The sequence below is a fragment of the Phacochoerus africanus genome, chromosome 4, assembly GCF_016906955.1.
Source record: "Phacochoerus africanus isolate WHEZ1 chromosome 4, ROS_Pafr_v1, whole genome shotgun sequence".
In the NCBI taxonomy this organism is placed as follows: domain Eukaryota; kingdom Metazoa; phylum Chordata; class Mammalia; order Artiodactyla; family Suidae; genus Phacochoerus; species Phacochoerus africanus.
Window position 1 is genome coordinate 92,226,108 of NC_062547.1, and position 17,011 is coordinate 92,243,118.

The 17,011-nt window shown below is 35.5% G+C and overlaps 1 protein-coding gene across 2 annotated transcripts in view; it reads right to left on the reverse strand.

Annotated features, from left to right (window-relative positions):
- Positions 1–17,011, reverse strand: part of EDIL3 (EGF like repeats and discoidin domains 3) — a 438,462-nt gene that overhangs the window by 110,523 nt on the left and 310,928 nt on the right. For both annotated transcript variants that reach the window (XM_047778233.1, XM_047778232.1), the window contains 3 exons: positions 10,252–10,407; positions 8,281–8,425; positions 3,897–4,081 (listed from right to left, as the gene is read on the reverse strand). In XM_047778233.1, the coding sequence (XP_047634189.1) occupies positions 3,897–4,081; positions 8,281–8,425; positions 10,252–10,407 (486 nt within the window). The remainder of the gene's footprint in view (positions 1–3,896; positions 4,082–8,280; positions 8,426–10,251; positions 10,408–17,011) is intronic.

The window sequence follows — 17,011 nt, forward strand, 5'->3', positions numbered from 1 at the left end:
TACCATTTACTTAGGCCTGCCCGTGGACTTCACACGTTTGCCATGTTTATATAGGAATCGCGCAATGATTTCATGGTGAGTAAGTAGCTCAGGGAAGCTAACCAGTTAAGCAAGATCACTTCTAAAAAAATCCACAAGAAACTTCTCAGATTTTGACTGGAAGAAACATTAGCATAATAATAAGAATAAAATGTTAACTGATATTTGAATACGTAAGAATTCCTTAAAGGAATGTATAAGAATTCCTTAAAATATATCACAATTGGGTAAAGGGGCTTTTTGGGGGGGTTTCATTTACAACAATTGTATTTCCAGATATTACCTGATTAGGTTTTGGAAAAAAACATCAAACTGAAGTAAAACTCTCATTATTAGAGTGCTACATGTATAGTTGGCATATAAAAGAAATTTCTTAAAATACAATAAGCAGGAGTTTGATCATTAAGGAAGAGAATTTATTTATTTATTTATTTATTTATTTATTTATTTATTTATTTGTCTTTTTTGCCATTTCTTGGGCCTCTCTCATGGTATATGGAGGTTCCAAAGCTAGGGTCCAATCGGACCTGTAGCCACCAGCCTACACCAGAGGCACAGCAGCTCGGGATCTAAGCCACATCTGTGACCTACACCACAGCTCACAGCAACGCTGGATCCTTAACCCACCGAGCAAGGGCAGGGATTGAACCTGCAACCTGATGGTTCCTAGCCAGATTCATTATGACGGCAACTCCGAGGAAGAGAATTTAAATGATATTGTTTCTTTTCTGAAGAACAATTTCTCAGAATTGATGTTCTTTAGTTAAGAATAGAGCCAAAACTGATAAACTCAGAGGCCTCAGATAAGGATAACAATTGGTTCTTTATCAACAATTAAAATCTCAAATTCTCCTATACATTATCTATAAAAATATTAATCTTCTTCTCAACAAAGACACAAGCAAATATAACAATGTACACTTGAACAGATTATATTCTCTTGAGGAAAAAAATACTAAAATTAGTTACAGTTTTGGAGCATTTTTTCGCATGATGTCAAAAAAGAAAAAATAAAAATAAGTAAAGATGTTGGTTTACCTTGCCTTGGAGATTCTGAATATTTTGTGACACAACAAAAAGTAGACATATACTTGAAGAACTGGTCCTTGAATTGACAGAAAATCTGTCACCAACAGAATGAATCAATTTCACCACGCAAGTGACTTTAAGAAGACAGATGAAAAGCCATCTTAAAGAAAAGTGATGGATGGAGGTTTGCATTGAACATTACACTCTGATCCATGTACAAATAGTTGTTTTATTTTTATCTAAAGAAATTCGCCATTGGCAATACCTTTATGTGGATATTTCTAGAGTCTACCATCCTGTCTGTGTTACTTATGAGGTGTAAAATATTTTGTCTTATTCCACATGGCATTATGACTCACAAATAATGTTAGCCATATCCAGTTAATCTGAAATATGACTGGAATGTTTCCAATTTTAAAAATATTATACAGTGGCAAAGAACAAGTTTAATTTCACCATTCAAGTCTAACAAACAGAAAGGACATTTTCCATGGTTTCTTCTAATTAAGAATTTGAAAACTTCCTAAAGGCTATGTATTATAAAAATTTAGTTTCCTTTATTAAAAAGGTCAGACCTTTAATATGAACTTTTAGATTTCCTTTTCCAATATTTAAAAATTTGAGGACATTAGCAGTTAGTCTCTTAAACTGGGGACTAAAATTACATGCAGTATAGGCCCAAATCAATAACTTGATCAATACTTTGATCTATCCATTCATTTTTTTTTTTTTTATTCAGCAGTATTTGCTGAATGCCTACCATGCCTCAGGTGTTGCAACAGGTATTGACAACAGACTGAGAAAATAAAGACAGACATGGTTCCATACTTCCTGGAGCAAATAATCTAGCATAAAACACAATTTCCAGTAGAGTATGATATTGTGGCAGCAAGAGAATTACAGGAGACACAGTCGTATTCAGGGGAGAACTGAAGCCAGATTTGCCAGCAGGAAAGTGCATCTAAACTCTAGTTGAAGGATTTAACCAACAGAAGGCTGGGGATGTTGAGGGCCGAGGTGCTCTTTCCATTCTTTTCCTCTAGGAAGAGGACATTTAGAAAGAAATGGGAAGAGAAAGAGGGGATTTGGCTCAAGAAACTGGTAAGAAATGAAATGGGGCCAAATCATGCTAAGACTTTTGGGCTATATTAAGGAATCTGCATTTTATTCTAGGGCTGAAAGGGAGCAATTGAAGGGTTTTTTGTTTTTGAAGAGTAAGAGAATTATATTTACACTTTCGGAAAAAAAAATCACAATGGTTACAATTTGGGAAATAGGTTTTTAGAGAGTAAGACCAGAAACCAGCAGGCTGGTTCAGAGGCTTCTTGTGCAAAAACCCTGGTGAAAAAGGGGTGGTAGCCTGGATCTTGGAAGTGGCAGTGGGGATGGTGAGAAGTGAAAGAATTTTAAAGTATTTGAATCCTTTCTTCAGTAGTTGAAACAACTGGGACTTGCTCAGTTTAGTTAACATGTGTGTGGAACTGGTGAAAGTACATGGAGGTGTCAGGTAGATGACAGGCAGAGGAAGGTGGCCTGAAGGACGGTGGGAGGTACCGGCTTGAAGGACAAAGAAAAATGAAGTATGGTGTCATGCACATTGAATAAAAGGAATGGTTTATGAAAGAGGTAATGTCCTAGGAACATGAACAGTGTGCTGTGCACTCAGGAGCCACCACTGTTTATCATGGTGCATCACAAATATTTGTCCAGAGAATGATTTAATTTAGTAGTATTACTATTGCTACATATAAGACAAGGCCATGAGGCTGGGTTCTGGGATGATAAATATACTATCTCATAGAATAGTAAAAGGAAAGGGACATAAACAATTATTCATAATGAACAGTAATGAAAGAATTTAATAAAGCTTCAGATCAATAAATATCCTGATAGAATGTTAGGGGAAAGTAAAGAAAAAATGTGACCATTTCTGTGAGAATAGGAAAAGTAAGCCCAAGAAAGAGACTGAAAAGAGGAAATTTCAGGTGACTTGATAAGAACAGTTTTGCACATAGTGAATCTGGTTTAATGAGGGGTAACATTTGCTATTTTAATTGTTTTCATGATTTCAGAAGTACAATGAAGCACCACAGTTCTGAAATTCATAAGTACAGCATAAAAATCAGTACGAGTAGAACTCCTATCTTTCAAATAAAATGACCTCATTATGGAATTAAGCTGTCTTACTCTTCTTTGCCACAGAAGACATTAACAAATTTCTGCATACTTGAAAGCACTCCACAAGTAAGTGCATTTCAGGAAGATTGTTTTAAAAAGCACTGAGTGTAACCTATTTCATTTGCAAATGATAAACAGACTCTGCAGCGTCTATGCTTTCCTTCTATAAGCAAGCTCTCTTATGAGAACATAATCAAATCACTCCATTGCTTAGCAACCACAGGTAAAGAGCTAATAAGTCATGAGTCATGATTTTATGAGAACAACCTGTAGGTCAGTGACATGGTTTCAAGGCAGTTTGGATTCCTGCTGTGATGCTTTTTCAAACCAATACTGACACAGAGCATTAGAACAGATGAGAGTTCAAATGCAAATGGTCTCATAATCAATGAAACTGACCTATACTTAGTATGATATGGTACACTCTTCTGCATCAATCTGACAGGAGCATCTATAAATCAACATCATAGTAAAAATAGCACAAAGAATTGGATTCATAAGGCATTTCTATTTTATCAATTTAGTTAAGCAAAAGAGGAAGGCACATTTAAATTAGTATGACAGTAATGATTCTGATGTTCACCCAACCAAGAGGAAATATTCTAAGGAAGAGGAACAGTAAATAGTGAGACATTTTTAGAAAATATTACCTGTAACCATTGTGACTGGTCATTGTGGCCGGAGGTCCAGGCATTCACTTTGCCCTGCTTGTCAAGCCGAGCCTTCCTTGGTTCCCAAGTGAACATGTCCATATTGAGAGTTCTGAAGATGCTAGAGGCAGTGATCTGATAGTCTTGTATATGTCCTGATTTCATCCCCAGAGGCTCAGAACAGCCTGGAAGAAAATGAGAAGGGCTCCATGAGAAAAATGATTTATCACCCTGGAAGTTTTCTGCATTCATTTTGGATAGGCAAGAGAAGATTAAGCATAATGCTATTCATTCCCCCAAAGAAAGAACATCTAAATTAAAAAAAAAGGGCTATAATCAGAAATAAATCTGGAACAAAATCGAAAAGCAAAATAGCCAATTCAAGCTATTTTGTCTGAATATATTTTGGAAAAATTGAAAACAAGAAAGACAATTCAAACTATTTTTCTGTGATAGATGTTTTTGCAAAATGAAAACAATGCTGAAATGCTCTCTCCTGTCTCATTAATGATCGCCTCATGACTGTTCCCTGGTTTTCAACAGTTTCATTTTGTCTTTAAAAATGGAACATTTTGCCCAAAAGTATATTTGGTTTTCTCTTATTTGTTTCCATAATGCTGCAAATGAAAATTCCCTCAGTGCAAAGGCATTTTTCACAAACTGCTCCAATGGTATATTCTAAACTGGACAGCATTTTGTTTTCCAGGAAAACTATTAGTCATTATCATTGATTCCTATAGCACTAACAAGCCTTCTTGTGGAAGGTAGGAAGGTAATATTATTCTGTGTATACCATGTGCTCCACATTGTGCTAGTGTAGTATTTAAACTACTAAATAACAGAAAATAATAAGCTATTTCTAGTAAAGATAATTATTGGACAAGCCTCTATATAAACCATGTTTCAATCATACACAATAGGCTGTAGTGTTGACTATCTTTTGAAGATTCTCAGATCTGCCATATGTATTTTCAGGTTTGATATCTTTCAACATTTCTGTTTGAGTGTCCTTGAAAAACTGTGTGTGTGTGTGTGCGTGTGTGTGTTTGTGCATATACATAAGATTTCCCAATTTTGAATTGCAACTGTGGGAAAATTACATTCACAAGAGTTGTAATAGGAAGCATTACTCTATTATCATATTATCCAGTGGTTGAGCCTTCTAAATGTAAAATTTTATATTTTGACCAAGGAACATACAAAGTAAGTTTGATCATCAAGAAAGCCAAGATAAAAGAGGAGATTTCTCTTATCAACGGCATCTCCTCAAACTCTTCTGGTGCCCTACTTACTAGCTCTGTGGCTTTGTAACCATTATTTAATCACTTTGTGCCTCAGTCTTCTCATCTGCAAAGTGGTGATAATAATAAAAACTATCTCAAAGAAGTGTTCTAAGAAATTAATAACATATTTATAAACAGTTCTGGCATATAGCTAGCATTAAGTAAATGTTAGCTATTTTTATTTTTCAAAAAAGATCATTCCAACATATGACAATATTATGTCCCCAAATTAGCATATACATGAACACTAAAGAATATCCAATGACTGGCTGCAGTTTCTAAAACAAGACCATTTTAAGTCCAGGCTCTGAGAGAGGTGGTTTAGAACTCTTCATTGATAAAAATAATTCTTAACTACAATTACTTGTTTTCTGTCCTAGTCACTCTAGATCAAACTTTCCTTCTTGAGGCTTCTCCATGTTTACCTTCACCTCCACCTTCTAGGAAACTCCTATCCTATGCAAATTTGACAAAAACCGACCTGCAGGATTAGCCAACTGGATGTCTTAGATTAAATCTCGTAGAGTTGTAAGCATAGGAAACCTATATTTCAAGTCCTGTGATATAAATAGTTCTAAATCCTAAATATAAATTCTCAAAAAGAAAAACTTCATGACCAATCTCAAAGATTCTGGAAAGTTCTAAAATGTTAATAGCATGCTGTCTGTCCTCAAGCAGTTCTAAGTTGACATGCATTGTCTGTATTATGGATTTATGACTTGTTCCTCTGTTATTACCCTAAACCCTCTACCTAGACTCCACCTTGCACTGGAATTTTTGTAAAACTGCTCGGCTTGCAGAAGAGACACAAGGAAAATAAAAGTTTTTGTTTTTGTTTGTTTCCCTTTTGTGATATAATATTTGAAGTAATGGATAGATAAGGGATACCTTCACTTTGACCATTTCTTCTTAGTTATAGAACTCATTTCATTGCCCACTCTTGCCTAGCACTTAGCCCAGAGGAAGTGCTGAATAATTGGTCAAAGAAACAATTATCCCTGTACTAATTATGTTCATGATTCATTTCATTCTGAACATCTTAAGTCACCTCTCTTTCAGAGAATTTAGGGAATTTTCTTTCTAAGTGTTTGGGAAAAGATTAACTGCTGATCTTCTAGGCAGGCTGAGAGATCTTATAACAGTTTATTGAATACAATAAGACAGCCATGGGCTTTACAGTGGTTGCATGGGATTGTGGGAAATAGTTTGGCACATTATATTACTGTTTATTTCCAAGTGTTACAGCTAACCTCTCTGTCAATTTGCCTGACACCACAAGTTTCCCTTCTCATATGTATGATTTCATATGTATAAATTAACTCTTTTACCAGCATGAAGCAGCTGAACAAAATGAAGTATAAACAACAAAATTGATTATTTCTATAGTGAGGTGTCCTAGCTTTTAAAATCATTCATTGAGAGATATTATTCTCCGCATGCCCTTTTCAAAATCAATTTCTGGGGTTAGGAGATGGGGATCTGGCTTCTTTTTGAAAACATAAAAATCTCTAAATTGTCAAGTGTTACACTCTCATCAAACTTGAAAGTAAAATATATTCATATCTTAGGGGTATAACTGTGCCCTGTCTGAGAGACTGGCTCTCATGAATCAAAAGACTGAAAAATCGGGAAGGTGATGTTGAGGCAACTTAAAAGGCACAGGACTTGCAGCAAACCTCATCATATTGTGGCTTCCTCTTGATTGCTTTATGATGAATGACTTAGGGATGACACTGGGCTGTGGTGAAATAGTGACATGCAATATAAACACTGTACAGCAATAACTCTGCTGAGATTTATTGGTAGTCAATAAGCCAGTTTGAATTACCAAAATAAGGAAAACACCCCCATTAGGATAATTAATGGTACTAAAACTGTATGGTGATTGCTTCATAAAAGACACTCATATATAATATGAAACTGTAATTCATAAATCAGATTCACTCATCTGCCCAAATATCTCTAATTCCTGGATTCATTTAAAGTTCGGTTATTTTTCATAGGAACTTGTATTTCCTTAAAAGTCATTCCCTTTCTTAACATAACAAATAAAGCTGAGAAGGGAAATAGATACAAAGTGTACATTTTAACCTATATGCAACCTTCTGAAATGAATAAAAAGCTCTCAATTGTCTCTTTGTAAGGATACATCCTCCCAATTTTAACTAAACAATATATTTGTAAATAGGATAAAAGTCTGTCTTATCCTTGGAGGTTACACTAAAAAGTGGGTCACAAATGAATTCTTAGTTTTCCTAAAAACACAGAAGTTGAACAAAATTTCAGGCCACAGTCTCAGAGATAGTTCATAAATGTTGATGTTAGAAATATAGGAACAACCACCCAAAATATAGCACAGTGAAATGCCTAGACAAGATTTTCTATTTAGTTCAGAAACTAGCTGAATTGAAAGTGAACTACTGTGAGAGCCACACATAAAATCTTCAAACTGATATCTTGTCCTGATACTCCAGGAAGATAAAGATTATTTAAATCTGAGTCCTCTGATAGATTATCTCTGTGTCTAAAAACCACTGTTTATACAACACCCAGGGTGCTGGATAAGAATGATATAAGAATGAATTTATAGTAGCAATCTTGGTTTTAACGTATTGTCTCCTTGGAAGCAATGACACATTTTCATGTTTCATAAAACCTAAAAACAGAACACAAAACCAAATTCTTGTGGTATACGTACAAAGAGAAAGCTTACTTTATCATGCCATATAGCCTAAATGTAACTGTAATTCATAGGGTCAGGCAGCTTCCAATTTTTAACCGAAATTTTGTCATAAAACATAAATCATAGTTGCTATTAAAATCAAGAAGACATTCAAATTTGACAAAAGTTTCCAGTGAAAATTTGTTGTACATTCTTTGACAACACTCAAAAAAATACATTGCCCCTCCTACATTAATTCTATTTTGTAGTATGCTATAGAACTTTATCCTACACACATTCTCTTTCTCTTTTTCACTGAACCAAGCCCAGGACATTTTTGTCACAGAAGTGCACATCTATGGATATGAAAAAATTGCAAGTTAGTTACAGACTACATACAAATGTGCTTCCCCCTACCCCTTTGAAATATGAGATTCACCTGACAGTTCACATCCAAGAAGTTCCATTCTCAAAGTGCAGTGTCTTCGACAAACTTGGGGATAGAGTCTTACATACTGAGCTTTTATGGGAGGCGTGAAAGAGTTAGCATAGGGTGTGTTGTTATCAACATTTCCACGAAATACCTGTGTAAAGAGATATTACAGAGTTTAAAGTTATTAACTGCAATAGTGCTTTTTTTTTTTTAACCTACTTTCATATATTGACCCTATATCCTATCCAACATAATCTTTCAAAGACTGGATTAAATAATTTAGGAGCCTGGAGCATTGAGGAAGTACCTTGCCATCAGCAGTGAATATAAAACCCTATAGATAAAATGCCAATTAAAGCTACAAACCACTGTGACCTATGACTTAATCTGTACCCGACTCTGATGGCCTTAAATCTTTCAACTTAATCTGGGATAGGGGTCTGTCTATTCATTTTGCTGCTTGTAGTTACAGTTTCTTATTTGTTTGGTTTGTTTTATTTTAGGGAACCAATCTTTGCTATTGGCTCCTATGCAATTTCTTTAATGCTCTCATCAGATTTATGGTGTTTTAGGGTCTGATTTTTCAAGATTACTTCCTTATCAGTCTGTCCCAGATAAGAGACTCATAATTCTTTATATATGTCTCCAGTGAAAAGCTAATTTCCCTCTAAAATTTAAGTGCTAAAATGTGATACTTTTAATTCCTTTAAATCTCATTCTCATTTTATCTTTTATGTAAGCTGGTAATCAGAAAACCTATTTAAATTAATCTAAGAAGGTAGTTTAAAAATCATAAAATTTATTAGAGTCTAGTCTAATGACTTAGTTTTAAATGCAACTAGTTGTGATCCTGATATTTTTAAAATTACAAATTTTGGCTATAATTAATTTAAAAATTGGAAATACCATATGAAAAGGCAAAGGCAACACTGAATATTATATCCATTTCCTCTAAAATATTTTATTTCTACTAAATAAAAATTTTTCTTCCACCACAAAGTATACAAAGATACATGTCTTCTTCTTCTTTTTTTTTTTTTTTGTCTTTCTAGGGTCACACCCACAGCATATGGAGGTTCCCAGGCTAGGGGTCAAATCAGAGCTGTAGTCGCCGGCCTACACCAGAGCCACAGCAACATGGGATCCAGGCCGCATCTGTGACCTACACCACAGCTCAGGGCAACGCCAGATCCTTAAACCACTTAGTGAGGCCAGGGATGCTAGTCGGGTTCGTTAACCCCTGAACCACGACAGGAAATCCTAAAGATACATACCTTTTCTTTCTTTTTTTTCTTTTTTCTTTTTTGTCTTTTTGCCATTTCTTGGGCCACTCCTGCAGCATATGGAGGTTCCCAGGCTAGGGTCGAATCAGAGCTGTAGCCGCCGGCCTATGCCAGATCCACAGCAACGCGGGATCCAAGCCGCCTCTGTGACCCACACCACAGCCCACAGCAATGCCAGATCCTTAACTTACTGAGCAAGGCCAGGGATCGAACCCACAACCTCATGGTTCCTAGTCAGATTTGTTAACCACTGAGCCACGACGGGAACTCCCAAGATACATATCTTTTCTGTAACTTGGTATTTTTCTTTTAAAATTATATTTTTTCTTAAGAAATAGCTTTGATCTGTAGTTATTTGATTAAGAAGAGTGCTAATCTGTCAAAGCAATGAAATTAAGTTGAAAGCTAACTACTGTTAAAATAAAACCAAATTGTTATACCCGGGACTATGTCAGCCTTGTGATAAAGTGTTTATAGGATCACCAATTAGAGTCCGAGAAAGTCTAAGGGGTAGCCAATGTCCAGTTATAATTCCAGATAACTTTTACCCTCTCCACACCACTGGTCTAATTAAAAGAATAATAAATACATATCCAACAACATAAAGCTTCTGCCAAGAATCAGTAGTCATTTGGTAATCAATGATCATTAGTGGGAATTTACTTTCAAATTAAGCACGTAATGTAAGTCTTACCATGTCTTCATTGGTGCCTTTCACTTTGTAGGTTGCCCAAGTCTTTCCATCATTACTATAGGCAATTTTGTAGGATTTTATGTACTCTGGGCTTCCAATCCTTTTGGCTCCTTGAGTAATCACACCAGTAACTCTCATTTTTCTTTGTAAATTTATCTGGGGAGACAAGGCATAATCAACTATAATTTCATTGCTTTCAGGATAATGATGTTGACAATATCAAATTGAAAATGGAACATTTTTATTTATTAGTAAAGATTTAAAATAACACAAAATGAGCATATTATCAAGCTTAGCTTCAAAACATCTTTCTCTAATGGTATACTATTTTTTTTTAATAAAGCAATATCTGCGAACAAGCTTTGAAAAGGGTACTGTGTCCCCAAAACATAAGTATTGAAAGCATTTGGTTGATCATGATGTGGAGGTATGATTTATCAAAGTGAAATATGAGAATATTATCTTGTCAAAATAACCTCAATGACATTACTATGAATAATGTCAATATAACTGTTAATGTGTTTCAACTGCTTTAGACTTCAAAAAATGTCCATTCAAATAGAACATGCAAATCGCTTTGAGATCTTTGAGTAATAGAGTAAGAAAAGGCAAAGACAACAACATGGCAAGAAATAAAAACAAAAAGTATCTTCAGTCTCTGAACCTTTATAGTATAGTCTCTGCCCTGGGTTGTTTAAGAACATACTGGTCATGGAGAATTTTTCACCAAATACTTTTTGTTTCATTATATGGAGATGTTCTAACTGATAGTTTCTCTCTGCATTTTCTTGCATTCCAAATCACCCTGTAGTAGTTTGCTGCAGCATAACTGTCACCTAACACATTTTTCAACATTTTTCTCATATTTAAATAGAAATCTCCTTTTGACGCAATATAGCAATTAAATGCTACTATGTAAGAAAAATATTTTCTTCACATATGGAAAATAATAATTGTTCCATTCACTTTAAAATGCCTTTATGATGTTTATAAAATCTTAAGCTCAGTAGAAAGATACCGTTTTGATATTCTTGACAAATTGCCATAAAGCTCTCCTCTCACCAATTACAAATCAGAATAACCTTAATCTCTTCTATAATATTAAGTTAATAATGAGGAGACCATTTCCAGTGAAAATCAGAAAATCTTCAAATTCATATAATTGATAAGGGTTTTTCCACTCTCTGATGGGAGTATGAGAGTGAATATTTGAAATAGGTAGAGGATGTGCAGTAAGAAACCAGCTCCTCTAGAATCATTTTTTTTAAATATATTCATGTCACATATTTAAAAAGTCATTGGAACTATGAAAGCAATCCCTAAACTGTTTCCACCCCAGGCAAACACAAGGTAAACTTATTAAAAGGCCTAAAATATTCTATTTCCCTGAATTTATAGATTTTTAAATGTTGGAAATGTGTTAAAGGTAATCCTGAATCTGCATGTCATCAGTGCCCTTTCAAACTTCTAAAACTCTGCAGATATGGCTGGGCTCAACTTGCTCTCTATTTTGAGTTTCCCAAAGTCTCATCTTCCGTCTCTGATGTTTCCTCGCCAAGCAGTGCTCACAAAGAAATTCTCTATCTTACTCAGGTATGAGGAAAACTTGGAATTTGGATGAGTTAAAAGAAATGTCGTGAGTGGTCTCCAACCTCTGGCTGGCAGGCAGGCCCATCTTTCACTCCTGCAATGCAAACCTATAAACAGCATTTTTGCTTTAAAGTCTGGTTCTGTAATCTCTTTTTTTCTCCAACATTGCCAAACGAATTACACAAGTTTGCTTTTCTCATTTCTGTGTTAGACATTTTATGTCCCATTCTTACTGGAGCCTCAAATTAAAGAAGAGCCCCCATGAAGGTAAACTTTACTTTTTACTCTTTTACCTCAATTAGTTCCCTAAAGATTGATTCTGGAATTTTATCTATGGGATTTGTCAAAGGTAAACTCCAAAAGGGACCTGATTTCAGTAATGAAATACTGAATGATGAGCACATTGCTACAAAAGAGCCATATTCTTCCACTATCTTATGTATAGCATTATTTTTTTCAAACTAAGACTCTTTAGAGTCTAAATCTTTCTAATATATATAACATAAACAGTGGACACTATGAATCATGTTTCCTCCCATTTTGGAAGCCAAATTCCATACGTGATACTGCTGAACATTCCTTTTTCAATTATCTTTTATCTTGTTTCAATTATCTTGTTTATCCCTCTTGTAGATGGCCAAATTTTCTTTGCTAGAGTTTCAGCTGATAAGCTATACACTAGTTTTCTAAAGCTTAAACTATATAACCATCCCCCCCAAAAATTTGAGTACACGTTTCTCTCTAAATCATCAGAAGTGATGTTTTAAAGGATTCCTATTTGCTCTAATATTTACAGTCTCTGAACATGTATCTCAAGGAGCTAGAACTCCAGAGACTAAAGCAGCACCTAACTTGGATTATATCTCCTTTCTATTTTTTTAATTTATTTTTTGTCTTTTTAGGGCCATACTGTGGCATATAGAAGTTCCCAGGCTAGGGGTCTAATCGGAGCTGCAGCTGCTGGCCTACACCACAGCCACAGTCACATGGGATCAAACCACATCTGCAACCTACATCACAGCTCATGGCAATGCTGGATTATTAACTCACTGATAGAGGCCAGGGATTAAACCATCCTCATGGATACTAGTAGGGTTCATTTCTGGTGAGCCACAAAGGGAACTCTTGTATCTACTTTTAGTAGTAAAAATCAATAGTGCTTTCATCAAGTGAAAAATAGAAATCAAAAAGTGATTCAGAGAGTCACTGGCATTGTTTGATTTTTTTGGTCTTTTGTCTTTTTAGGACAGCACCTGTGGCATATGGAGGTTCCCAGGCTAGGGGTCTAATTAGAGCTATAGCCACTGGCCTACACCACAGCCCACAGCAATGCAGGATCCTTAACCCACTGAGTGAGGCCAGGAATTGAAAATGAAACCCCATGTTTCCTAGTCAGACTCATTTCTGCTGCACCACGACAGGACCTCCAACTGGCATTGTTAACAATTACTAGGTTTTAGGATTTTGAATTCTCATGTATCTAGCACTATTAGGCTTGAAATAATAAGGAATTCATAAATAAAAGGGCTAAGATTTCACTGTCATGGTCATACTCGAATTTAGTACCAGGAATCTGTTTTACTGTGAGAAATAGACTAAGCCTTGGAAGAAGCCTGTGGCATGATTTTAGAAACATCTCTACCACAAAGCTTGCTTCAAGTCATCCCCATTCATCCCAACCCAACCTTATTTTTTAATCTCTTTGTACAATAACGTTGGCTAAAATGTGAACTGACTCATATTCTGTTTATTCTGCCTGTAGGAAGGTCTAAAGATACTAATGGTCTACTAAAGGGGTCTGCATCACAAATTCCAAAATCAATCCCTGTGACCTTGATGGATGTCTGGATATGCAATAGAATATTTTCACTTATTTATCTACTTTCAAAGAAATTATTGGTTGTTCCATTGGGTGGTAGGTACACAGTATGGCCTTAAAAGATAAAAGTATGTTCTAAGGTGTTTTGATGAATAATTCTCCCTGCATTGGTGTAAATATTCAAAAACATAATCTGTACCTAGAATGCCTAAAACCCAGGCAAAGGCCAGGCAGAAGGCAGGAAAGTACTGACAGTTTCAGGCTTGGACTTTGTCACTTCCCACCAATACAATCTTGAACAACTTGTCTAAGCTTTCTGAAATTTAACTTCCTCCCTAGTAAAAAGAATTTTAATAGAATTCTTACATGGGAAAATTATATGATTTAATGCATGTAGCAACTGAATAGCACTTGTCACCCAGAAAACTCTATGGTTGTTTTTGGGGTTGATTTTTGGGTTTTGTTGTATTTAAATGAAAAGGATCATTCCTTTTCTGTGTTCTTCCCTTATTTATGAGAGCCAATAATCATAATAAACTTCAAAATCAACTTCCAAAGCTATGTGCTAATAAGATATGTAGGGCTATTATGTTTAAGTGTGTGAGTGTGTGTGTGCGTGAGTGTGCATGCATGCGTGTGTCTCTGTATTATGTCTGTGTAAATCTAACCATTAGCTTCAACATGGGGTAGAGAAGGGAAAAATTAATGAATTCCTGACAGGATAGCGAACTAGCATAGACAACTGGCTCTCTCCCTGAATCCAGCACTGGAGATATTCTAGGACAGAAAGTTGCTGAGTAGGCATTGGAGATATTCTAGGACAGAAAGTTGCTGAGTAGGCATTCATACCGATCAAATTCCAACACAAAAAAAGCCTGGGAAACCCTCAATTGAACAGGAGTTTTTGAGACCCCAGTGAATATTTGTGAGTTAGGTTATGCAGAGGGGAGCTTCAAGAGCTGATGATGATGGAAGAGGCTTGGGAAGAGCTTTCTAGATGTGCCATTTCTCATTCTCATTCTCCTTGCCTGATTTACAGAGTTCCAGCCCACTGCCAGTGGGAGGCACTGGTGAGATATGGGTCAGGCTGCAATGAGGAACCTGTAGTCACTAACAGACCTGAGCTGTCCACCGTTGGCACAGCACATTCCTAGTCTATGAATTCAAGAAGTAAAATGGGAGAATGGAGGTCCTGGTAGAAGCAGTGTCTGGGGGAAAAAGGGTCTTTTCAGGGAAAAAAGAGATTAACGGTTCAGTACAGCTCAATTCATCTCGAGTGGCTGAAGCTGGGGCACGAGTTTCACCTTTTCCTCTAGGTACATCACTAGCCAAAATAGTAAAACAAACTCTCATAGTGGTTTTGAATTGCATTTCTCTAATAATGAGTGATGTTGAACATCTTTTCATGTGTTTTTTGGCCATCTGTATGTCTTCTTTGGAGAATTTTGTTTAGATCTTCTGCCCATTTTTTTGATGGGGTGGTTTGTTTTTTTGGTATTGAGCTGCAGAAGATGTTTATAAATTTTGGAGACTAATCCCTTGTCAGTCGATTCATTTGCAAAGACCTTCTCCCATTCCGTGGGTTGTCTTTTCATTTTGTTTAGGGTTTCCTTTGTTATGCAGAAACTTTTAAGTTTAATTAGGTCCCATTTGTTTATTTTTGTTTTTACTGTCATTACTCTAAGAGGTAGATCTGAGAAAATGTTGCTGTCATTTATGTCAGAGAGTGTTTGGCCAATGTTTTCCTCTAAGAGTTTTATAGTGTCTGGTCTTATATCTAGGTCTTTAATCCATTTTTGAGTATATTTTTGTGTATGGTATTAGGGAGTGTTCTAATTTCATTATTTTCTATGGCCAGTTTTCCCAGTACCACTTATTGAAGGGACTGTCTTTTTTCCATTATATATTCTGACTTTAGGTGCATGGGTTTAATTCTGGGCTTTCTATCCTGTTCCATGGATCTATATTTCTGTCTTTGTGCCAGTACCATATGGTTTTGATGGTTGTTGCTTTGTAGTATAGTTTGAAGTCCAGGAGCCTGATTCTTCCAGCTCCATTTTTTTTTTTTTTCAGATATCTTTGGCTATTTCTGCAGCATCTTACACCAGCCAGAATGGCCATCATCAAAAAGTCTACAAACAGTAAGTGCTGGACTGGGTGTGGAGAAAAAGGAACCCTATTACACTGCTGGTGGGATTGTAAATTGTGCAACCACTGTGGAAAACAGTATGGCGATTCCTCAGAAAACTAAATACAGAACTACCATTTGATTCAGCAATCACACTCCTGGGCATCTATCCAGAGAAAACCATGACTCGAAAAGACACATGTACTCCGATGTTCATTGCAGCACTATTTTCAATAGCCAAGACATGGAAACAACCTAAATATCCGTCGACAGAGGAGTGGGTCAAGAAGATGTGGTACATATACACAGTGGAATATTACTCAGCCATTAAAAAGAATGAAATACTGGCATTTTTAGCAACATGGATGGACCTAGAAGTTATCATGCTAAGTGATAGGACCTAGAAGTTATCATGCTAAGTGAAGTCAATCATACAATGAGACACCAACATCAAATGCTTTCACTGACATATGGAATGTGAAAAAAAGGACACAATGAACTTTGCAGAACAGATACTGACTCACGGACTTTGAAAAGCTTATGGATTCCAAAGGAGACAGTTTGGGGGGTGGGGAGATGTACTGGGGTTGTGGGATGGAAATCCTATAAAATTGGATTGTGATGATCATTGTACAACTATAAATGTAATAATTTCACTGAGTGATAAAAAAACTCTCTGTGTAATGTAAGCACCATGGTAATAGTAATAATAATAATAATAATAAACTAATATTAGAAAAAACTAATTTAATAGAAGTGACAGATTAAGACTAGAATTTTTTTTAAAAATCTCTAAAAAGATAAAGGACTTTTTGAAACATAAGATAGAAACAAGCATATAAATAAAAACCAACTGTAAACTATTTAATTAAAGTTAAATGAAGTTTAAAATTAGGATACATAAAGTTCCCAGTTGGGGTGATATCAAGCATAGCGGCACAGATAAAGAATAAACTAGTGAGCAGAAAGGCAAGTTATGAAACTCTTTCCAAAAGGCAATAGGATGGGATAAAGTTATAGCCCATATTGATAGATGATATGAAAATTTACTTTGAAAATGCAAGAGAAATAACAAATAAAAATGAATTAAAAAGTGTTGCAAGTTTGCTTAGTATAAAGTCAACATATAATTAACCTAAATAGGCAATTATCAATAGGAAGTATCATATAAATAATCAAAATAGTGTGATAGTGTAGCCTGTTTTTGATTTTGCATTGTTTTT